Raw genomic sequence first — 23,931 nt, forward strand, 5'->3', positions numbered from 1 at the left:
TGCCAGAAACTACTGGGTCTGATGGCCGCAGCCATATCGGCTTCAGCAGGTGTGCTTCGCATGATTGTAATGTGAAATAGGTGACATATGGACTTTAAATACATGTTCCTAAAGCAGAAATTTTGCTAGGAAATGATACCGTTAAGACGCATTTCATTCTCCGCCTAGTCTGAGGCACGTGTTAATTAACGGCACAATACAGATTTATGAGTCATACAAATAATATGCTAATGAGAAAATGGGTCTAAGGGCACGTTATTCTAACATCGCGATGAGTGATGTTTTTTGATGGTAAATGGCGTTTATGCATCACCCGATGAAATAATGTCATGTTAAACACTATTACTGGAACGATAAAGGAGACGGTAAGTTTTACGAATATGGGCCCTAATGCGTATCAGTTTGACCCATTCCAGGTTTTGATACAAGCTTTATCAGCTCTAGTGTATGTAAAACATGTTTATGTGTGTGTCCTGATTAAACTAGTATAACCAGGAATGGATCAAACTGCTGTGTAATGGGGGTCTTATTTCCATTACAAGTATATGTAAGCATGTGAAGACATGCAGCTTCAGTACAATAACTTTTTCTACTTCAATGGCAGTTTTCCAGGCGCAGTGTTTTATTATCCAGCTAGTGTGTGGCATAACAGACATGGATGATGTTTGTTTCTAAGCAACCAGATTTTATTCATGGTTTGAATTTAGTTCTTTGTTTAAACTGGATTGAATATTAATGGTTTGTGAATGTGGAGTTGTGTAATGAATGAGCTGACGGTAAGAATATTTTTACCTGGAGTTAATCAGGTTATTGTTCTCTGCGATTTTATATAATTTTTTTATTGTTTCCTAATTCCTTCAGGTGAAACAAAGGACTGTCTGAAACCATGAGCAACCCGTATGCACACCTTGTAGAGCTCCTGGGCCCCCAGAAGCCAGAAAAGAAGTTCTACAATCTGTGCAATTTGAGAGATCCCAGATATGGTAAAATAGATTGTTCATTATACTGGTGACATATATTTTTTATGGTACTGCTTTTTTATGGTACATCTGTAATGTGTTACTTACAGTAATCCTTTGTTTTGTGGGAGTTTGACAGCACAGCCAGAACGCCAGGCAGACAAGGGGGAAATCACACAAACAAATAAATACAATTAATAACAAAAATTGAAACTAGCAAACAAAAAATGGCCTATAGCAGAAACTAGAAAGTTCACATCACTGAACTCTGTGTAGCAGAGTGTACTGTATGTAGCAGCAGGCTGGTCCTACAGCCGTAATTCCTTCGTTCCTTCATTGGCTTTTTATATATATTGTGAGACAGCAGGGAGGGGGTTAAATCCTCCCTGCAGAAAACATGTGCAAATGCACATTGGTTGATGTAATTGTTTTGTTTTATTATTTAATTATCCCCTGCACCTGGTGATCATTGTAAATCAGAGCCAGGTGCAGGGTATTTAAAGAGAGCAGCCAGTCTGTTCTAGGCTGCTGAGAGAGAAGGAAGCAGGATAGGTGCTCTGCTTCCGAGCAGTCGGGTGAAGAAAGGTAGTGTAAACCTGTGTGGTTTGTTTCGGGGTGAAGATTTTGTTTTGTGTTCCAGGTAAACAGCTTAGCTGTCCTGATTTATAGTTTAGGTTCCTGTGTGTGTAGTTAGTGCTCGATAAGAGCTAGGTGTTTATTTGGTTTTGTGTGTTTGATTTTTGTGTTTATTAAAAATAGCGCACCAGCGCGGAAAAATCCATTTCATTGTTCTGGGTCGTATTTTTAAAGGGGCAACGAACCCGAGTGAGTTGTGCTTTGTCACAATATATAGCAGGTGGATTACTTGTAATACTTAACTGATTGGCCAACCAATAGCCCCAGTTTCCCCCACTACATTCACTTTTTAAAATTCACCCTAGTACGAGGAGTTACTCTATCTATGCTACTGACGCAGGCTGCTTTCTCCAGACCGTCTCCCATTCTCCATCCGGGTGCTTCTGGAAGCTGCTGTCCGAAACTGCGACGAGTTTCTAGTGAAGAAGGAGGATGTTGAGAGCATCCTGAACTGGAAAGTGACACAGCAGCAGAGCGTGGAAGTGCCTTTTAGGCCTGCGAGGGTCATCTTGCAGGATTTCACATGAGTGCAGCAGACTGAGAACTGGGTCATGTTATGTAACTGCTTGGAAATGTCAGAAAGTTAGCTGTACAGGGAGTAAAAAAAAATGTTCTCCTCCTTTCAGAGGGATGCCTGCCGTGGTGGACTTTGCTGTCATGCGAGACGCTGTTAAAAAGTTAGGAGGAGACCCAGAGAAGATCAGTCCTGTGTGTCCGGCTGACTTAGTGATTGACCACTCCATCCATGTGGATTTCAATAGGAAGTAAATATACGGTTATCCATGACGTTTAAAACACAAATAAAGCACTCCTCGCTTTGGGTTTTTTTTTTAAAAAAAAGAACTGCTATCAATTGAGCATAAAATGAGAGGAGTGGCAAGGAAAAAGAAAAATCCCAAAGTAAAAAGCATAAATCACATATGGTGAATTCCCTAGAAAATAATACAGAACGCACATAATAGGATATAGAAATTAAAGACTGGGAACATTTTATGAAAAGTATTGCTGTAAAGACTGTGGTCACTAGAGCTGACATAAGTCAAGACAGAAGAAGTGTTCTTGTTCTTTGCATTACCTAAGCCCTTAATGTTGGGTGACACTATTGCACTCTACATGTTTTGGCTTACAACTTTCTCCCTCGGATAAAGGGCTCCTTTTATGCTGGGCCCCAATTGTGTGATAAAACAGGGTCCAGTGGGAAGCAAAAGGACAGGAAGTGAGGTGTTTCAATTATCAGCAGTGGCTGACAAGCATGGCTTGGCATATCTAGATTGGGAGGCTTTACAGGAGGAACAAAGAGCTGTTAAAACGGAAATTCAAGTGTCAACATTAAATAACACATCAACAATTGGCGGTGGTTTGCTAGTGCCGCCTGTGAGCTATGCTAATTAGCCAGCATAAATTACTCCTCCTTAGACATGAGAGTTTTTTTCCCCCCTATTCCCCAATAGTTTATTGAGGAATAGGGGGAAAAACTCATGTCTAAGTAGGTTTAAATCCCAAGGTTTCATTATTCCTGTAGCTTCACCCGGGTAGGAGGGGAAAGTGCTTGTTAAAAAGTTGAGCGGAGAGTGTTTTTAGACTTTGTACAAAGCGATGTTGAAATGGGTGTCTGAGGATTTGCAGGTTGCTAATTAGGTTCAGATTCCTCGCTGCAAAGGGTGATCATTAATCCAAACCAGAGCTGTGTGATGCAATGAATAGTAAATGACAAAACTAAGAACAAACCATTGTGTTTTTTTTTTTTTTTTGCTGATATCACATTTTTCTTCTATGCTCCTCATTGAAAATATACAGTATCTTGAATTAATTACACAATCAATTGTAAAAACAATTTTTCAGAATTTCAATTTTTACTTAAAAATACACAAGAAATACATGTAGGATTTACAGAAAATAAGTAACGTTTTCCCTTTATGTAGGGGGAAAATATTCGACTCATTCTATGTGAAAACATCTCCAAAGTGAGGGGGTAGGAGGTGGATTTCTGCTGTGATACGTGTTCAGAAACTGGTCTGTATTCTAATGAGCATCTTATTTGAAACCTCTGCTTCAATATAAAAAAAATGAATATTTCAACATCTTTTGCAGGACTGAAAGTTTACAGAAGAATGAGGAGTTGGAGTTTGAAAGAAACAAAGAGAGATTTGAGTTTTTAAAGGTTGCTTTTTGCTTATTAAAATACACAGTTTATGTCTGGGCAGTAGTCCATAAAGCTGCCATTGCCTTCAGTAGTGTGAGTCTGATAATTTTGTGATTCTGCTGGGTGTCTAGTGGGGATCAAAGGCTTTCCGCAATATGAGGATTATTCCCCCAGGATCGGGAATCGTTCACCAGGTCAATCTGGAGTACCTGGCGAAGGTGATGTTTGAACAGGATGGCTTCTTTTACTCAGACAGCCTTGTGGGTACTGACTCCCACACAACCATGATCGGTGGACTTGGAGTTCTAGGCTGGGGTAAACACATATTCTCGGACATTTACATTACACTGTGTTTGTTGATCTGAACTCATTGCTAAAACCTACCAAAATCATTTAATGTCTCATAAAACCCAGCATATGTAATATGGATATATCAAATAATACCCTAAATAATATGTGCACTTGCATTCATGATACAGTTCATGTTATATCAGAATTTGTTTTTCAACTGTTACCATACCAGGTATTTTTCCTTTTTTCAGTATTTATTTTAGATTATTATCTCAAAAGTCATCATGTTACACCAACTGTGCCTGAGAGAAAAAAAAAAAAACAAGAACACCAAATAAAAATTCAAAATAACCAGACAGAGGCTTACCTAATGCATCCAACTCTGTGTTTTTCCATTTATATAAAACTATGTGACCATGAAATACCTGATTCCACTTGTAAATTGCTACCAGAATGGATTGGTGAATATTATTGTTCCAGTTGGATACACCTGAGCTATGTCCTCTCCAAATGTGGTGCTTTAGTAATGGGCAGCCATGTGTCCTATAACCGTTTGATGTTTAGGTGTGGGTGGGATTGAAGCTGAGGCCGTGATGTTGGGGCAGCCAATCAGCATGGTGCTTCCTGAAGTAATCGGGTACAAGCTGTTGGGAACCTTGGTCACATCGACTGACATTGTCTTAACAGTCACCAAGGTAGAGACATATTTCTTGAATGTGACACGTTTTACAGTGTCATAAATGATATAGATATAGAGGGCTCTACACTAACTTTTTTTCCGGTTGCCCTGCAGGGCAACCAGAAAAAAAATCCAAGTTGCCCGAAAAAAATAAAAAATAAATAAACATTGCTATTTTCTTAAAATGTATTATTTATTTACCAAGCAGACACCCTTATCCAGACCAACAAAAATTGAACATTTCATTGCGATATACAGCATCACTTTCAGTCACAGATATACGTTGCATCAGTTTAGACTTTGCAGTCTGCCCGACGAGCCCTTTCCCCTGTTCTCCACCGCATCCCATTTACCAGCAGCCTGTGGCACAGCAGAGACTGATGCTGTCGAGGGGATACAGTCCTGTTGTTGATTGCCGCTTTCCTTCATTTTTTTGGAAGGGGATTCATTTTATTTTACATACGCGGTTATACTGGGGCGAACCGGACAGTTTATACAGGTAACGTTGAGAATGTTGTGTTTCCATCAACGTCATGCACGTCTAATTAAATCAGATTATCAGATCGTCCACGTGGGGAGCGAGAGAGGAGCAGTAGAAGTCAGTTTAAGCTCTGTTTTTATATTTAGACAGGTTTTGATCTGAGAATTAACAAAATTGTGGTTGCCCGGTTCGGGCAACTAATTATTTTTTCTATAATAGTCTGGTATATAGTTTGAAAATTAGGGTTGATCACACATTTGCTAAAGAATGATACATATTGCTCATGATGAAATTGTTTTCTCTGCAGCACCTGCGACAGGTTGGCGTGGTTGGTAAATTTGTGGAGTTCTTTGGGCCTGGAGTGGCTGGGCTCTCTATCGCAGACAGAGCCACCATTGCTAACATGTGTCCAGAGTATGGAGCGACTGCAGCCTTCTTCCCAGTTGACCACATCAGCATTAAGTATCTGGAGCAAACAGATGAGAACTGAAGAACCAAAGAAAGAAAAGTAAAAGAAACGAATGACTAGGATGAGTGAGGGGTATTTTTCTCTGGCGTACTCCATTGCTAAATTCTTGTAGTTCACACATTGTAGTTCACATTTAGAGGATGCCACAATGATAAATAATTGGCTTTAGTTTGGTATGTAACTATTCACAAAAAACCATTTCCAACATCCTTAAATTTACAGTTTGGAGGTACTGTAGAGCTACAACAACGGTACTACAAAAAAAAATTCCACAATTAAAAAATAAAAAAAAATAAAAAATCCATTTAAATAAAAAAAATCGGATTTAAATCAAATAAATCCGATTTTTTTTATTTTAAAAAATATATATATAAAAAATCGGCAACCCTGATGTTGAGAGTAGGAGAGGAAGAGTCCGAGGGTGACACCGAGGTTCTTGGTGGATGAGGAGGGAGGGAGATCCAAGAAGGTGGTGGATTCAAGAAGAATAGAGATAGAAATGGTAGGAACTTGAGTATTCCAAATTCTCAGAATGTTTGGTAATCCCGCACTTTTCTCTCAAGTATGTCTGCAGGACTAAAAAATAAGATGGTTAGATGTTGTATTAAGAAAGCATTGGTCTAGTACAGTAAGTACACTTCTGCCATATGAAGTAGGTTTTAAAAGTTTGTTTACTTTTAAGAGATATCTTTTACCTTTGTAGTTTTCTATAGAATGGAGTGGCATTTTTTAATAATATTTTTTTTTTTTTCTTGACACTTTTAAACCCTATGAAAAAATATCACATTGTTATTTCCCTGGGATCTGTGGTGAACAGTGACCTCCTGTTGTAGAAAATGGGACTACAGTTAAACACTTTATGGGTAATGATGTCATGTATATGCTGTATTGTTTTTTTTTTTAAATTTATTTTGCTTCAGGAAAAGACAAAGACAAGCTACGTTACATTACCAGGTATCTGAAAGCGGTCGGGATGTTCAGAGACTTCAGCGACTCTTCTCAGGACCCAGACTTTACCCAGGTACTGCTGTTACATTACTAAAGGTGGTTCCTGTTGCATTGTTTCAGCTTTCAAATGTTGGTGCTCATAAAAGATTCTGGTATGTGACATGGCAATGTAGCTTCCTCATAATTACCTGTGTGCAGGCACTGGAGAGCCCATTCCCTTGTGGAGTTAAGTAAGTAGTTCATGCCTCGCCTGTCCTGGGTCTCTTGTTCTGAATCTGCCTCTGAAGGTGCAATCATGCTGAATTGTTTGATGGTTTTGAGATTCTTGAATAATTTCACAGGATTCAAATACAAGCCTGCAAAGCTGTGCATTTGGTAATTGTACCAGCAACGTTACATTCTTGTAAGTGATGCTCTTATCACAATGTATGTTTGAACCAAATTATGTTGCTGCCATGGGAGCATCAAAAATGTCATTTCCACTGTCACCTGTGTTTGAAAAAAGAACCTCTTTTGAAACGGTCATGAATACTTTGTGTACAGTTTACTAAAAAAAAAACCAGTCATGCCTTTGAAGAGTCCAAACGGATCAATTTTCTATCTTCCTTGTTTCCCTCCAGGTGGTGAGGTTGGACCTCAGCACTGTAGTCCCCTGCTGCAGCGGCCCCAAACGCCCCTAGGACAAAGTAGTTATTTCTGAAATGAAGAAAGATTTTGAAAGCTGTTTAGGTGGAAATGTAAGACTTTATTTCAATGTATTGGACTATACCATGTAAAGGCTATAATCACAAACAAGAACACCTGTATGTTTTTCTATGATCAAGCACAGTAAACAAGAAAAAACAAAGCAAACCAAATTGTCTATAAATATAATCAAACTATAAATATAAAATCATTTCTCTCCCCTATTTCCTTTTCCTTATTATTAATAGCTATGCTGTATTGGCATTGTTTACAGTTGTGGTATAAAACTTTTTTTCAGTCATGCATTTTTTAACCAGCGCCATACAAATGGAAAAACTTGTACAGTAGTACAATTGTGATAACTAACAGTGACTGCAGTTATCCTGTTATTAAGTGGGCTACATAGTTATTTACACATAGCAAGTGTTTATTTATTCAGAAACCTGTGGTGGCTGTCATTTATCCTTTTGCTCAACACCCAGCCCCTCCTATCAAACAGCTCTGTGACAGCTGACAAATGGTAAACAGCTTGGACATTCCATTTAACATAACATTTGTTCTTCCAGTGAAATGCTAATTTGAACTTTTAGCTTTTTAGAAGCCAAAATCTAGAAGACGTCCCTAGAGAAATGTTTTTAAAGCCTTTTTTGTGAAATGTTCATGATATTTTCAAACAATGTCTGTTCCATGCCTATCTGTGGCACTCCTTTCCTGTGCAAAGATCTACATGTATTGAATTTAAACAGTCAGGACCGGTTATTTCAGGGCAGCTTGCCTGTCAAACGTAGTAGGCTAATTAACAAAATTAACCCATTTCTCCGTAATGCCTTAACATATAGTACCTCCAAACAGTCACATTTTTAATGGTTGTTTTTAGGGATTTAAAGTTGGAACATTTCACAGAAATGTATGCTGTACTCCCTTGTTATTCCCAGATTGACCCGTCACAAATTTCTTTAATTCACGGATAGGCTATGTTTACATACATTTCTGTTCTTTGTAATGAATTTACCCTGTGAGTGTAAGTCAGATATTGAAATAACAAGGGAGAACATATTTATTTTTAATAGAATAATAATGTTTTATCCTTTTTTTGCGCTTGTCTTTTGTAGCAAGGATTTAAAAGTTTCCAAATAGCACCTGAACATCATGCTGCCAAAGTCAATTTTAAATATGATGGCCAGGTGTTTGTCCTCTCCCATGGGTCTGTGGTGATAGCAGCCATCACCATTGCACCAACACCAGCAACCCATCCGTCATGCTGGGCGCAGGTATCCATCTCCATTTTAAACCCTCATATTTTCCCATTCAACACCAAAATTAACATCACAAAACAATACAAAAAACTACTCCAAATGAGTATAACAACAAACTATTAACTTAGCAGGGCTACCAGAGGAAAAAAATAAAAGCAGGAGCAACACATGTTGCAATTAAAAAAAAAAAGTTTAATATTTGAAATCACTAGTTAACATTGTCTTGTTACGATTTTCAATTGCTTGGATTTAAACCTGTTTTTTAAACCCCTTTTTAATTGACAAAAATCAGTAAATACATACTTGAATACCAAAAGACCCTGACAAAAAATGTTAGTGTCAATAAGAGTCAGAAGCTGATTTTTGTATGATTTCATTTTTTCTTTTTCTTTTTAAGGATTGTTGGCTAAGAAGGCTGTTGAAGCAGGGCTCAGTATGAGGCCTTATGTGAAAACCAGCCTGTCTCCTGGAAGTGGGGTTGTCACTTACTACCTGAAAGAGAGTGGAGTGATGCCTTTCCTCTCACAGCTGGGGTATTTGTCATATGTGTATTATTCACATTTCCAAATAATAAACCTCTACCAGAGTTTAGTCTATCAAAGGACTGAGAGCCAAAAGGCACTGAGGGATAACTCTTCCAGATGGACCCTTTTTATTTAATCTAGTTTTATGCTGGCCACTGCCCTTGAATCCTGATGATAGTGAGCACCACTTTTCTAATTACAAATTTGACTGCGAAATAGAGCAGTGTGTACCCGCTGAGATTTATGGGAGTCTGTCTTCCATTAGAAGATCATTTATTCCCATCTAAATTTGTGAACTTGAAATATTGTGCTTTAGTTTAATTTCATGTCTGGACATCTGGTGACTAAAGCTAAAATTGCAGAATGATTTGTGCGGTTGCTTGAAAAAAGACATTGCCTTTGCTTGCTGCATCATTTTAGGTTTAACATAATAATTCCACAGTTCAGAAAACACAAATGACAGATGTTTCCTAGATAGCCTTGCATAAGCTAATCATAAAGTAACATCCCTCTCTCATTGGCCGTTGTATTTTTCACCCTCCCCAACAGATTTGAAGTGGTCGGCTATGGCTGCATGACATGCATTGGAAACAGCGGGCCTATCCCAGAACCAGTTGTGGAAGCCATTACTCAGGTAAATCGGTAAAAAATACAATACAACAAATAAATAAATGAAAGTTTTTAACCTGTAAACACTTATTATAAAGGCCTTTAAACCAAAATGCAGTTTTTCGTGAAAGGAAAATAATCTGTTAATATTTTCAAATCTGACAAAATCTTAAATGAACCTCCCGAATTGCTTGTTACTAGCGTTGTAACATTTATGGCTGTTAACTTCTAGTCTTTTACATATTTAAAAAAAACCCAAAAAACAATGTATATAATCCAATATTTAGTTTTAGTGCTTTCAGATTGATAATTTCTGGAAACTCACATTGGTGTTTCATTGTGTTGTATCTATCTGTGCATTCAGGGGGATCTTGTGGTTGTGGGGATACTTTCTGGAAACAGGAACTTTGAAGGGCGTGTCCACCCCAACACCCACGCCAACTACTTAGCGTCTCCTCCACTGGTCATTGCTTATGCCATTGCTGGGACTGTTCAGATAGACTTTGAAAAAGAGCCTTTGGGTAAGATGCCTGGACACTATGGGCACTGTGTAGCTCTGTGGTTTGGCAATGTTATTGTTGTTCGACAGTGTCTGGAGGCCTGTGCTGCAGAGGGTTAGGGTTCTACAGTTGGAACACAGTGTAAATCTTTCATGTTTTCTTCCAATGGTATTGGAAGAAAACTGTTTCTGTTTCACACATTTACACTTGAATTAGGTTGCAGATTGTAGATCAGCACTGAGCTTAAAGTGTCCAAGAGCAAACTATTTGTACACAAAAAGTTGAATCCAAATTAACCTTAACACATAATCTGTGGTTGTAGGTGTCAACCCCCAAGGAAAAGAAATCTTTCTGAGGGACATTTGGCCAACCAGGGATGAGATCCAAGCGATCGAGTGTCAGTTTGTCATTCCAGCAATGTTCAAGGAGGTTTACGAAAAAATTGAGGTGGGTTGCTTGAGAGTTCTCAGTATCCAGCACAGCTGAAGTTAATTGTAAGTGGAGAGGGAATTGCATTTGAGTTCTACTTTAAATCCACACCTGTCTAATCTCTGCACATTATTGTTGTGACAGTACATACTTGATTCCCTTTCAAGTATGAAATGTAACCATTACCATACGGGTATTTACCTCCTAAAGACCCGAATCCTGAATATTGTATACCAAAGCTGCCCACCAAGCACTTTTCCTTTCAAGACTATTATTTATGTAATTGTAAAATTACTGTTTTTTTGTTGAGAGTCTTTCCTCTTTGTGTTTTTTTTTCTGTTTTAAAATACTGCGCACAGACCTGTCTGCAATGTGGTGCTTAGCACACATGCAGCAAGAGCAGCTGCTGGGCTCAGCAGCACTGTGCAGGACGGAGATACTCTCTTCAGTTGTTTCTTGCAATTTCAACCCCAGCATCTTGATGCCGTTTTGGTGACAGCTTTTTAACATCACCATTGCAAAGGCTGTTCATCCATTCATATATATATATATATATATATATATATATATATATATATATATATATATATATATATATATATAAGCAGATTGAGGCAACAGCTGCACAACCCTATACTGAAAATTGCATTGCATTGCATTGCTTGCTCCTTGCGTCATCTCCGGGTTGTATCCCTGTGAGACATGCAAGGACAGTCTGCCTATGGAGGACAAGCATGGCAAGTGCTCAGAGCAGGTCAAGGAGACACTGGTTAATTGCAGCTTCTGCAAATTTTGTGCACCTTTCCCCAAGCGCACGCTTGAGAAGAGATTATCCTGCAGCTCTTAGAAGCGTTCTGCATCCCTAACTCCTGCTCAGCGCTCTTCTCCATCACCCTTTCTTAGAGAGGTTTCTGGTCTTCCTCATCCTCCTCGAGTTCTGCCATTCCTTCCCCTCCCCGCGGAAGAGGAAGAAGAGTCACCGTTCCAGGCGACCAGCAGACTCGGAGCAGATGGAAAAGATCTGGGCAGCTGTTCCCCACCAAGGAACTGTTCTCGCTGAATTACTGTGCGATCGTTCGGCGCCACCTGCCGCATCTACCCCCTTGGGGGCCTGTGGGGCTGCAAGCGCAGATTGGCCACAGGAGGACATACTGTCCATCGCTGCCTCAGAGGAGGATGGGCAAACAGGATTTGGCCACCCCGTCTGAAGACGTGGAGTCTGGCGACACGTCCCCTGCGGTTAAGCTCTCCTTGTTGGCAGAGCTCATACTGCTAATGAAGAGGGCCACTGCAACCTTGCAAACAAGGCAATCAATTTTTGACATAAGCCTACGGCCTCTCCTATATAACCCCCCCCCCCGTTCACCCGGATTTTCTATATGAAATCCAGTCTTCCTGGGACCATCTGGCAACAGCTCCTGCTGTTTCCAGTTCGATGGACATGATGTGGAAAAGCTGGGCCTGGCCCATTGAGGCTTCCATTACATTACATTCCTAATTTGGCTGCACGGCTAAGGAACTTCAATAGCATCCTGGTAGCCTACCAGTTGCATTTGCTGCGGTCCCTCTCTGAGAACCACAGGCCCTTACCACAACGTGTGGTGCGGAGCTATTCTTTTTGCCCTGTGTGAATGCTAACCTGTCTGGGGGCGGATCGTTTGTAATCAAACCAGCCCAGGGCTCACACGGCATATATGATCATATTTATTTAAGCACTTTAGTCATAAACTGTGAAGTTTCTGCTAGCTCTGGAAATCAGATCTATTCTACAGTCATTTGGTAATAGGTTTGATGCTAATAGTAGTCCCAGTCCTTCATTTGACATTTTTTATTATTATTTTGAATTGAGTTTTTGAGCATACAGATTTTAAAGCTGACCAAGCAGATTGTAAAATGGATACATGTATGCTGGTTTGGGACACAGTTATATACAAAGTTGCAATTTTCAACTATGGTATTCTTGCATAATTGCTACATTGTATTGCTGCGTGTTGCAATTATACAAAAGTGTTGCAAAGAAGAAAAATCCTACAGACAATGTAACGTAACAAAACCGGCCAATTTCTTTGAGAGAGAACTAGCAGAAACACTAGTTTCCTATCTATATTTGATAACATGTTTTTGTTATGGGAGAATACATTTGAAGGTAGTTTACAAACCTTGACATTTCACTGCGCAGGGGAAACGTTGTTATAAAGCAAATACATTGATTGAGCATCTTTTTTCTCCTGTATAGAAAAGCTTGTTGCCTTTTGAACTGTGTCTGTTGTATCACTTTTACTGCCCACTTACGTCATAAATTGATACAATGTTGAAATAAAACAAATCCCCAAACCTCATTGTTATTCGCCATTATCGACACATATCGAAAAATACAGTACAGCATAAAAATCAGTTGGGCATTCAAATGGAGGGTAAACCACAATGCAAAAGAGCCAGGCTCATTTGCAATCGTTGCTTTAGTGCTTTTAGCATCATCTTATCTCACCGACTCACCGGGCAGGACCTGTAACGGCAGTGTGTCACACAACACTGCCCATTACACTGTTATAAAATAAGAAGTCACAAAGGGAAACTGTAACATTTATAGGTTATAAAGGTTTAGGCTAGGGGTAGAAGTTGAAATAATTAGAAACATTGATTGTTTACAATAGAAAGTTAAAGTAAATATAATGTTTAAAAGTAAACCAATAAGAGTTGCTAAATGTGTGCATGTGTTGTGTTTTTTTTTTGTTTGTTTTGTTTTTTTTTAATAGAAACTAGTAGGAACTTTTGAACATACTGAAATAGAATCAACACAAGAGTTTGTGAGATAGCATTTCCAGGAGGGAATGTTTATAATCGTATTAAAAATAAATTGAGTGCGAGACTTGTACTTTTAGGATATTTGACAAAAACAGCCGTCAACTTATAAATTACAATTTTCCAAATTGTTCAAATCCCCAAAATTATTTATGCAAATGTTGTTTACAAAACTAGATGGTAACTTTACAAGTAAAGTTGTGGGGCTTGCTTTATTGGGAAAGTGGTCAAACTAGCTGATTTGTGTCAAAAGTCACATTGTTTACTAATTGTCTCATGCTTAGAATGTGCTATAATTTGAAATTTCTCAAAGTTCTATGACAGTTAATTCATTGGATGAAATGTGGGATGTTTTCAAATTGAGGCTTAATTTTTGATGACGACAAATTGCAAGAAATTTACAGAAAAACAAGGTTCTTGGGATGTTGTGGCACAAAAACATATTTTACTCAAATTATGTTTGACCCTGACTATATATGTATATTTAGGCCTAGGTAGATCCTTTTTGGTGGTTGAAATGTAATATTTGTCATTTCAACAGGGATCATAATGATCATAATGATTCAATCTAAATTCTGTACACCAACTCAACCAAGGCATTGAAACAAAAATTCAAGGCGCCGCACAAGAGGGCAAGGTGTGTCATTTTTAGCGTGTTTATTATCTACCACAATGATCTGGTCCCAAGCAATGTCTTATATCTCCTCCCATTTGTGCTTTACATTTTCAAGAATTGTTTGATTTGATAAACCACAAACTAGAAAACTGCACAATTTTCTCAGTTCTCAGAATGCACATGTACCTTAGTATTAGATTGAATCTATCCCCATGTCTTGGCACTCAAAAGGACATTATAAAAACGAATAGAGGTTATACTTAAATTGACACTAATGGAGCTTATAAAAACAAGCTCTGAACAAATTGGGATTGGTTTTACAAAAGCATTTTTACTCTGTGTGACAAAGTGAACAATACAAATAAATATAAATCAGTTGCTAAAATCTGAGCTTTAATGAAATTCAGTTTTTTCCGGTCTCTTCCTGTAGACAGTCAATGAACGTTGGAATGTTCTAAAGGCACCTTCTGATGAGCTGTACACCTGGGACCCCAAATTAACATACATCACACCACCGCCTTTCTTTGAAAGTCTTGTGAGTACTATATATTATTTTCTCATAGATCAGCATTCTGGCACCACTTAAGTTAGTAAATTAGCTTAACCTTATGCTGTTTTATACCTTCAATTAACACAAAATGCATACCGGTATAGTGCGTTTTTCTAAGCGAATTGTTTAAATTGGAGTATTATATTAAATGTGTTTCTTTTGTAGTTGTTTGAATCAGTTTCTGGAAAATTACCCAAATTTTCTGCCTATTGCATGTCAATTGAAAATGTTGAAATCTATCTAAACGACATTCAGTGTATTCCCAGCATTTGTCTAATGTCAGAATGTTCAATAACACATGGGGCAGGAGTCAGACATGATACATCCCCTTCCTCCCTCTGATCCACAGGCTTGGAATTTGTTGTTTTGTCTTTTTCCATTGAGATAGGACTTCTGTTTTTCAGGAAGCAAAATATTTAAAACAGACAGGTTGAAACAGCAGCTGTGATTTCTAATTGAGACAGCTTAGCTGAAAAAACAAACAAGGTCTTTTGAGTTACAGCTAATTTTTTTTTATTTCATTAGAGTTCTGTAACGACCTAGTTTTACTTTCACAGACTGTAGGACCCCTAAGTCGATAACTGATGCATATGTGCTGTTAAACTTGGGAGACTCTGTGACCATATCTCCCCTGCTGGGAATATTGCGAGAAACAGCCCTGCAGCATGCTATCTATCTGGCAGAGGGTAAGAAAGGGGAAGTTAATTTGCTACATGTATTTCTGAAATAATTTATATATTTTTTAAATACACTGCCAGAAGTATAAACGTTCAATAAATACTGTTTATCGAAACCAGTGTTAACAGATTTGGGAAATGTTTATTCATTTTTTACTGTTCTTTTGTAAGCAAAAAAATGTGTATGGCTGGTAACATTCAGTAGTCCCAAGATTCATGCTGATCAAGGTCCATGAAACCAGTTTGGTAATGCCAACTACTCCAGAAAATGTCTTTTTTTTAACATTTTTAAAAGCTGAATTTCTAAAAAAATTGTAATTTCTACCCTCTACAGCTGTGTGTTTAGTAAACTGAAAATCTGTATGAAACCAAAGTTTTTGGGAGGATAGAAATCACAGCCCTTGTGGTAATTTTTCAGCTTTTGATAAAAAGGGTATTTTTTGCATGGTTAGTCATTATAAACAATGACCTAACAGGAGCAACAATACAGAATGATAGAGAACACAATTAATAACATTTTAATCGGGTAAGAAATTAAACATTTGGACAAAAATAGATGCTATTTCTTTACCATTTTCCTTTGGGGGGAAAAAAACAAATATGTGGTGAATTTGGCCCAGTTTCCCATTAGCATCTTTTTTCTCTTGCAGTCTGGCCTCCCGAGAATTCAACTCGTATGGGTCTCGCGGTGGCAACGATGCAGTCATGGCAAGGGGCACCTTCGCAAATATCCCTCTCTTTAACAAGTTCCTGAGCAAACAAGTGCCACAAACCCTTCATTTACCTTCTGGAGAAACAGTGAGAAAACCTTAACCTTTATTGTGCTGTTTAGCTACAGTACTGAGTTTTTACTGTAGGCAAGGAGTGACTCTTGATTTGTGTACCATATAGGGTTAATACAGCAGCATGTAGTGATCTGTCACATACAGTAGAATGTCATGAATGATTTTATTTTCCCCTGACAGCTTGATGTGTTTGATGCTGCTGAGAGATATCAGCAGGCTGGCCCTCTTATCATCCTAGCAGGGAAGGAGTATGGATCAGGCAGCTCAAGAGACTGGGCAACAAAGGGACCGTTCCTTCTGGTAGGACATGTTCTTCATCATACCTTGCTGTTTAATAATAATAATAATAATAATAATAATAATAATAATAATAATAATAATAATAAATAATACAAAATAAAAAATAAAAAATAAAAAATGAAAAATGAAAATGTGCTAAAGATTAAATGGGTCCATAATCTTGTTTAACAAACAAATGGTATTAAAATAAATGTTGTCAAATCCTTACCTTTTTATGTTATGAATCCTATTTTTCAAATATTGAGTTGGAGCATTGATTTTTTTTCCTTATTTGTGCGGAATGTAGTATACACATTTTGCCACCACCCATCAATGCTTGCTTAGCTTTACAGATACTGTATACACAGATACAGAATTGTTTTCAGTGCAAGTCCCTCGGTCGGACATAGTGATTTTGTGTATAGCTAGGCTTGCTACTTTTCGGTATTAATCAGTAAAGCTTGTTAAATGTCGAATTCCCAAAAAATATTAGACGGAGTTAGATGGAAATAAATTTATATACAATAAACTTCAGTAAAACCACTCACTATTTTTTTTATTTTCTTACCAAATATAATCATTTAGAAATCCTCTCTAGTTTGTGTAGTTTATAATTGCTGTCTGTCCCATCTCCGTTCCGCTCTGAATGGCTGGGGGTCGCTGTCAATTATCTCAGTGGTCCATTAGTACTGTAGTTTCACCCTGTTCTGACAGATCGCGTTGACTGAAGCAGTGCTAGAATGCTTTCATTTGCTTACGATTGTAAGTCGCCCTGGATAAGGGCGTCTGCTAAGAAATAAATAAATAAATAAATAATAATAATAATAATAATAATAATAATAATAATAATAATAATAATTTGTTTAAATGACTGTCAATCATCAAGACCTGCACTGACTCTGCACTTTCATTTGCCAGCTACAGCACCTGTCATTCAAAGCGCCTACTTTGAAATTAGCGGTTTAAGGTGTATGTAAGGTTTTGCTTTAGGTATACGGTGACAGTTACTAGTTTGATTTGAAAATGGGGCACAAGAGAAAAACACTTAATGAATATTGGCCAACGGCTGAAGTCTCCGCGGCAGGACGAAGCAGGCCCGTCTAAGTGCAAGCTAGTTCTGTTCAACTATCTAATGTTTTGTTCTGTGCGTATTATTTGTACTCGGAAATTTATGCTATAAAAGTCTGTGTTACACACTTTTATATGCTGCGTTTTCTACGGTTTATTTGAGACAATTTTTTAATTTGTGTAGCTATAGCTCCGCTGTGACCAAACGTTATTTCAATTAGAATGTTGGTAACCATGGTTTTGTTGCATGTTGAATATAAAGGGGTTTCGCTAAATAAGACGTTTTTCAATAGCATAAAAAGTCTGGCTTTTTTTTTAAAGCATAAAGGTCGATTTCACCCATTCTCTGCTTGAATTAAATTGAAAAATAAAGATAAAAATAACCCCTGGTGGATTCTTTCTAAAATAAACGTCGATATTTATCGTTGATTTGGCAAACAAATAAAAATCGCATAATAACAAGCCTATGTATAACAGAGTGCATTTATGTGACTAAATGCTGTATCTGTGGCAATGATCTTAGAACAAGTACCTCCAAACAAAGATTAACGCTTTACAGTATGACATCAGCGCAGCACTTAGATAACTGCTTGTCTGCTTAAAGTTGGTAAAATTAAATGGTTCTCTCTCTCTCTCTCTCTCTCTCTCTCTCTCTCTCTCTCTCTCTCTCTCTCTCTCTCTCTCTCTCTCTCTCTCTCTCTCTCTCTCTCTCTCTCTCTCTCTCTCTCTCTGGGAATCAAAGCTGTTCTGGCTGAGAGCTATGAACGTATTCACTGCAGTAACCTGGTAGGAATGGGAGTGATCCCTCTGGAGTTCCTCCCTGAAGACACTGTAGAGTCTCTGGGGCTCACTGGCCAGGAGCGCTACACTATCATCATTACTGATGAGCTCACACTCAGAATGATAGTGGATATTAAGGTAAAAAAAAACCACACAAAACAAACACCTTTTCACAGGTTTTCGCATGATCAGTACTGAAACTTTGACCACTAAGACTTCCACTGTCTCACAGACCAGTTCTAAGATAATTCTGAGAAACAAAACGTGACAGCGTAGAACAGGAAAGTATGGGGTGTGACATTTTTCAAATATCTTTTTGTTAAGTTTACAACACAATTTTAGGTCCAATGTTTAGTTTCACATTTACTTGCTTAAGACAGGAAGTTTTAACACAAACTAGCTCCAGTACAGTTTCCCTGAACAATTGTATACCTAGCGAAGAATGGCAGTAAAAAACCATCTAAGTAATTGCTCTAGCTTTTAAAGGCAGCGACTTGTGTTGTGTTCTGGTCCTATTTCCATAGCTGGACATAGGGAAGACCATCAAGGCTCGGATGAGGTTTGACACGGACGTGGAACTCACCTACTTTCGCAACGGAGGCATCCTTAACTACATGATTCGCAAAATGCTAAAAAAATGATTGAAGCCTTAAGATGGATCGGTGTTGCCCAGCTCACCCAGTGTCTCTCAGTTGAAAGCACACATTAACAAGAGCAAGGAAAGGGAAAAAAGGAGAGAAAATAATCAGTTTTGGATTCAGTTTTTACATGTTTTACAGTTTTTTAGTTTATAGGAATCATGGCGTGGGTAATATTGGATCTGCACTACATGGACCTTTGCTTTCTGTCCTGTTTGTACCAGCTCAAAAAATATGTTAGATCCCCCACACACAAATACTATATATCTGACCAACTGTATTTTTCTTTTCTATTGGGATGTTTGTCAATAATTTTAATCTCTTGCGTCTTTGGAGTTTGTGTGAAATTTAAAACACCATACTTTTCCTTAACAGAAACAAAAGGTATATAAATGGTTTCTCCTTTTCTCCATGTTAACATAGTTCATTTTTTGCACCAATATGCAGCAGTTTTGATCATGACTAAGGTAGCCATTTCCCAAATGGCAAACATTTGTTCAGTTATCCCATGATGCATTAGTAATTTACAAGTTGGAGCCCCATGCCAATGGGAATTGTCCATCCTGTTACTGTATGACACTGTTTTCTTTAACCATCCTGTGTTATAGCAAATGTAGACAATATGTTTCTAACATGAAGCCAGATTAAAACTTGATGCTTTTCCTGTCATCATTTCAGCTTTTCTATTGACTAAACATACATAGAAAAGATCTATAGGGGGATAAAGCAGTACTTCTTCCTGCTGAGGCTAGGCCTGCTTGCATCAGTCAACCAATCAATCAGTGAATAAATGTCTATGTATACAGGAAAAAATTGGAACCACTGACATAGAAATGCATAGTAAATTAAATATAAAACACAACAAATAAACAAAAATACAGTAGTGTGCAAATGTGTTGGAAGCACCTAAAGATTTGTAATTGATATCCTTTTATATACTACCTGCATGAAAACCTCTGGGTGTGAGAATTTCAGTTTTCCGTCAGTAATCAGTGGTATAGAAACAATACTCGTGAAAATGTTAGACCACTTTAGACATCTTAAACAGCTTCTAAAAAGTCTTCTGAATCATTCAAGGCTATGTGTTCCTTTTCTCTTACTATTTTTAATTAATTCCACATATGGCCTATTAGTCATCTATTAAATTAGACAGTCACTAATCTGCCTAGTTTGACAATTTTCCAAGATTTACAGTTACAGTGGTTTGATTTCATATGCACAACAAATCAGAATAGAAGAAGCAATGGGGTTGTTCTAATAAATTTGCACATGACTACTTCAATACATCATGATATTGAAATATGTGTAAATGATACCTGATTTTTTTTTTTTTTTTTTAAAGTAGAATTAAATTTGACTGAGGAAGTTCTACATTCTTCTCACTCAAACCAGTAAACCCAGCCAAGCCATTTGAGAACCAGCCCAAGTTTGAATGACTAATATATGGTTGATTTATAGCGGGGTCCTGTGTTCTGCGTTCAAACTCCAACTCTTGTTCTTAACATAAGAACATAACGAAGTTTACAAACTAGAGGAGGCCATTCGGCCCATCTTGCTCGTTTGGTTGTTAGTAGCTTATTGATCCCAGAATCTCATCAAGCAGCTTCTTGAAGGATCCCAGGGTGTCAGCTTCAACAACATTACTGGGGAGTTGGTTCCAGACTCTAACAATTCTCTGTGTAAAAAAGTGCCTCCTATTTTCTGTTCTGAATGCCCCTTTATCTAATATCCATTTGTGACCCCTGGTCCTTGTTTCTTTTTTCAGGTCGAAAAACCTGCCCAAGACACAAAAAAGACTAAGGGCACAATTCAACAATAAGTGCAAAGGCACATTTTCTAATAGAACTGTTTTAACAATATAAAAATAGCAAGACGACACATCAAGAACAGCACTTCCTGTATCTACAACTAAGCTGTTTCTTATTTGGTTTTGGCTGTGTGGTCCAGTGGTTAAAAAAATGGGCTTGTAACTAGGAGTTCACCTGTTCAAATCCTGGCTCACTCACTGATTCATTGTGTGACCCAGAGCAAGTCACTTAACCTCCTTGTGCTCCATCTTTCAGGTGAGATGTTGTTGTAAGTGACTCTGCAGCTGGTGCATAGTTCACACACCCTAGTCTGAGTCGCCTTGCAGAAAGGCGTCTGCTAAATAAACAAATAATAATAGAAGTTGTAAACCTTTCAGAAAATGTACCTTTGTATTTTAATAAAGCCCTCTGTGTGTGAAGATCCACAGTTCTCTTTTTGTCAGTGATTCCATGTTTTTATTTCAAATTCAGCAGTACATATTTTTGTCATTAGTATGCATACAGTTTACATGTACAATACATACGTATTTATTTTTTTGTAGTGGTCTAAAATGCAAACAGTGGTAGTATGAACATAAGTTGACAGATATTGCAAATGTGAAAATAAGTAACTATTTGTAATTCAGTTTTAAGTACAGTGGGTACAGAAAGTGAAGTGTGTATAGTATCTACAATAATAACATTTGCATAATATCAATATAAAAAAGACCAATGGCTAGCAAGGCACTGAAATGCTTAGTTTACAATTCATTTCAATGCAACATCTGAAACCATGTTCATAATTGTGCTTACATTGTTTAGTATCTATTCCCTACAGTACAACAGCACACTTAGGCACAGTAGTTGAACTGCAATGTTACAAACCAAATATACGTTCTGTATAGGTTCAGGTTCTGCTGATAATCCACTTATGCTTGGTTGGTGAAGATGCCTAAACTCGAGTCCAATAAGAAGGGCCCCAGCTGCGGGGGCCGGCCTTTCTGCGCCTCGCACTGGCACTCTTCCACCAGCATGACCAGCTTGGTGACGCTGACGGAACCCTTGCACTTCAGTTCCACTGTCTTCGTGGTGAAGTTGGTGGGGACGCAGTACGAGCAGATGGTGTACGTACGGCCTTCGTTTCCAGGAACGTGGACAGAGCTGCACCTCCCGAAACACAGGTTGTTCTTCAGCACTACCTTCTCGCAGTTCTCATGGACCACACTCTAGAATTAAGAAAAAGTATTGATTCACTTAGTAATTAATGCATTTAATTACATAGGCGCACTGTATATAAAATGCATATTAATTCTCAGTGGAGCATCTATCTGAACAGCTGAACCACAGGTACCAGAAGAATACATATTAGGCCTACTGGTAGGTTGTTTGACTTTAATAACATACTTTTAAAACAGAACGTTTTCACATAATCATTTCCTGCAAACGCAGTCAGTCGCAGTGGTTTAGCCTACTTTCTCCTCTGATTATCGCATTGGTTATTGTATACCCCAAAGTGTAGCATATGCACACGCGATTATTCTTTATACCAAATTAAACTAGACCTATCGCAATATTTCTGTTAGTGTTCTTACCTGTAAAAATGGCAACGCCCTACAAGTTTGCTGCTGAACCGCTGTGGTTTTGATAGGCACAATCGTTTCTTGGGAGTCTGACCTTCTCCTGAACGCGAAGTGGTTCCAGAATTGTTTGGCATGTTTTAAAGGAGGAGGTTGCGACGGTCTCTTAAAACTGTCTGGTGGTGTTGATCTGGCACCGGCCATGATGCTGGTGGTCGCTGCGTGACTCATGGTTTCCAGCATTCCACGACCGGGAGGACCACCGCCGAAACCGAGTTCCTGGGACTGAGATCCAGATAACGGGATCCTCCCGAAAGCGTGCCTGCTGTCTTCATTATTTTTCTGTGTTTGGTTCATGAGTGCTTCGATCGCATGTTTCAGTTTCAACTCGGAGTCTTCGTCCCTGCTCCTATCGGAGAAATCCACTGCTGTCAGACCACCAGAAGATCTAGCCTGCCGGAGTCAGTTTTCAAAATCTGAACCAGTTACCTTCCGCCTGTGGTGATTGTGTAATGTCCACACGTGACTTCCTGATCTGGTTAGAACGCTGATCACCAGCAAACGAAGTAACATCAAAAACATGTTTCTTTGCAGGATATTCTGTCGTTGTTGTTGTCTTGTTGTCTTGTCAACTTGGCTGTAGCAAGTCGAGTATGAAAGTGAACCTTTTTAAAGATGCCCAGTCCAGTTGTTTGGGCTGCTGTCAGTGGGGGGCTTAACCTGCCAAACTTCACAAACAAACTTGTTGGAGATTTTAAATATGATAAGCACGTGCTAATTCAGCTCTGCTGTCACGTCAGTGTTGTTATTTCCGAATCTCTCCTTTAACATGTCTGAAGGGGACACTCTATTACTTAAAACGTGAATTAACGTCTTCAAACCTGTTAACAGTGAGTAGTTACATTGGGATTACACACCAGGTTCAGACGCATTGATTGGACTAAAGTATCCGCAGTCGACCTAAGACTCACCGTTTCAACGGTGTCAGTAGTGCTCAACAGAAAAGAATGCATACAGAAAAATATTGTATACTGGCCATGGGCTTTGGTTTTGCCCAGAGCCGTAACTAAGCATTTAGGTACCGGGGCATGCAAATATATATATATTTGTTAACAAGTTTGAAGACATTAATTCACGTTTTATGTAATACAGTGTCCCCTTCAGACATGTTAAAGGAGAGATTCGGAAATAACATTCAAAACTATGCGCGAGTAAACACCATCCTAACACCTAACATCCAAAAAAAAAAAAAAAGAAAAAAAGAAAAAAAAAAAACATTTTATGCCCCGGTAGCTGCGATATGGAGTCTTGCATGCCCCTGTAGTTGTGATATGGAGTCTTTCCATCCACCTCCGTTTGCTTCAACCGGAGGCGCATGCAATTTATATATATATATATATATATATATATATATATATATATATATATATATATATATATATATATATATATATATTTGCATGCCCCGGTAGCTAAATGCTTTGTTACGGCTCTGGGCAATACCAAAGGCCATGGCCAGTATACAATATTTTTCGGTATGCATTATTTTCTGTTGAGGACTACAGACACCGTTGAAACGGTGAGTCTTAGGTCGCCTGCGGATACATTAGTCCAATCAATGCGTCTGAAACTGGGGTGTAATCCCAAGGTAACTGCTCACTGTTAACAGGTCTGAAGACGTTAATTCACGTTTTAAGTAATACAGTGTCCCCTTCAGACATGTTAAAGGAGAGATTCGGAAATGACATTCAAAACTATGTGCGA

At 38.3% G+C, this 23,931-nt stretch overlaps 1 protein-coding gene, 1 long non-coding RNA gene and 1 pseudogene across 3 annotated transcripts; 2 read left to right on the forward strand and 1 right to left on the reverse strand.

Annotated features, from left to right (window-relative positions):
- The first annotated feature begins 867 nt into the window (after nucleotides 1-867).
- On the forward strand, nucleotides 868-4,380 carry LOC131696689 (uncharacterized). 2 transcript variants are annotated; one of them, XR_009308925.1, is made up of 4 exons: nucleotides 868-983; nucleotides 2,222-2,359; nucleotides 3,518-3,756; nucleotides 3,870-4,380. It is a non-coding gene; the product is annotated as an uncharacterized LOC131696689 (long non-coding RNA). The 2 variants fall into 2 exon arrangements; XR_009308924.1 differs by having other exon boundaries at nucleotides 3,518-4,380.
- Nucleotides 4,381-5,719: 1,339 nt separating this feature from the next.
- LOC117408440 (cytoplasmic aconitate hydratase-like) lies at nucleotides 5,720-21,022 on the forward strand (annotated as a pseudogene).
- Nucleotides 21,023-21,025: 3 nt separating this feature from the next.
- On the reverse strand, nucleotides 21,026-22,823 carry LOC117408407 (cerberus-like). Its single transcript, XM_034013367.3, has 2 exons — nucleotides 22,183-22,823; nucleotides 21,026-21,816 (listed from the first exon to the last, which is right to left on the reverse strand). Exons 1-2 carry the CDS (start codon nucleotides 22,522-22,524, stop codon nucleotides 21,520-21,522), a joined length of 639 nt encoding a protein of 212 aa, XP_033869258.1. The 5' UTR covers nucleotides 22,525-22,823; the 3' UTR covers nucleotides 21,026-21,519.
- Nucleotides 22,824-23,931: the final 1,108 nt, after the last annotated feature.

Source organism: Acipenser ruthenus, chromosome 2, assembly GCF_902713425.1.
Source record: "Acipenser ruthenus chromosome 2, fAciRut3.2 maternal haplotype, whole genome shotgun sequence".
Classification (NCBI taxonomy): domain Eukaryota; kingdom Metazoa; phylum Chordata; class Actinopteri; order Acipenseriformes; family Acipenseridae; genus Acipenser; species Acipenser ruthenus.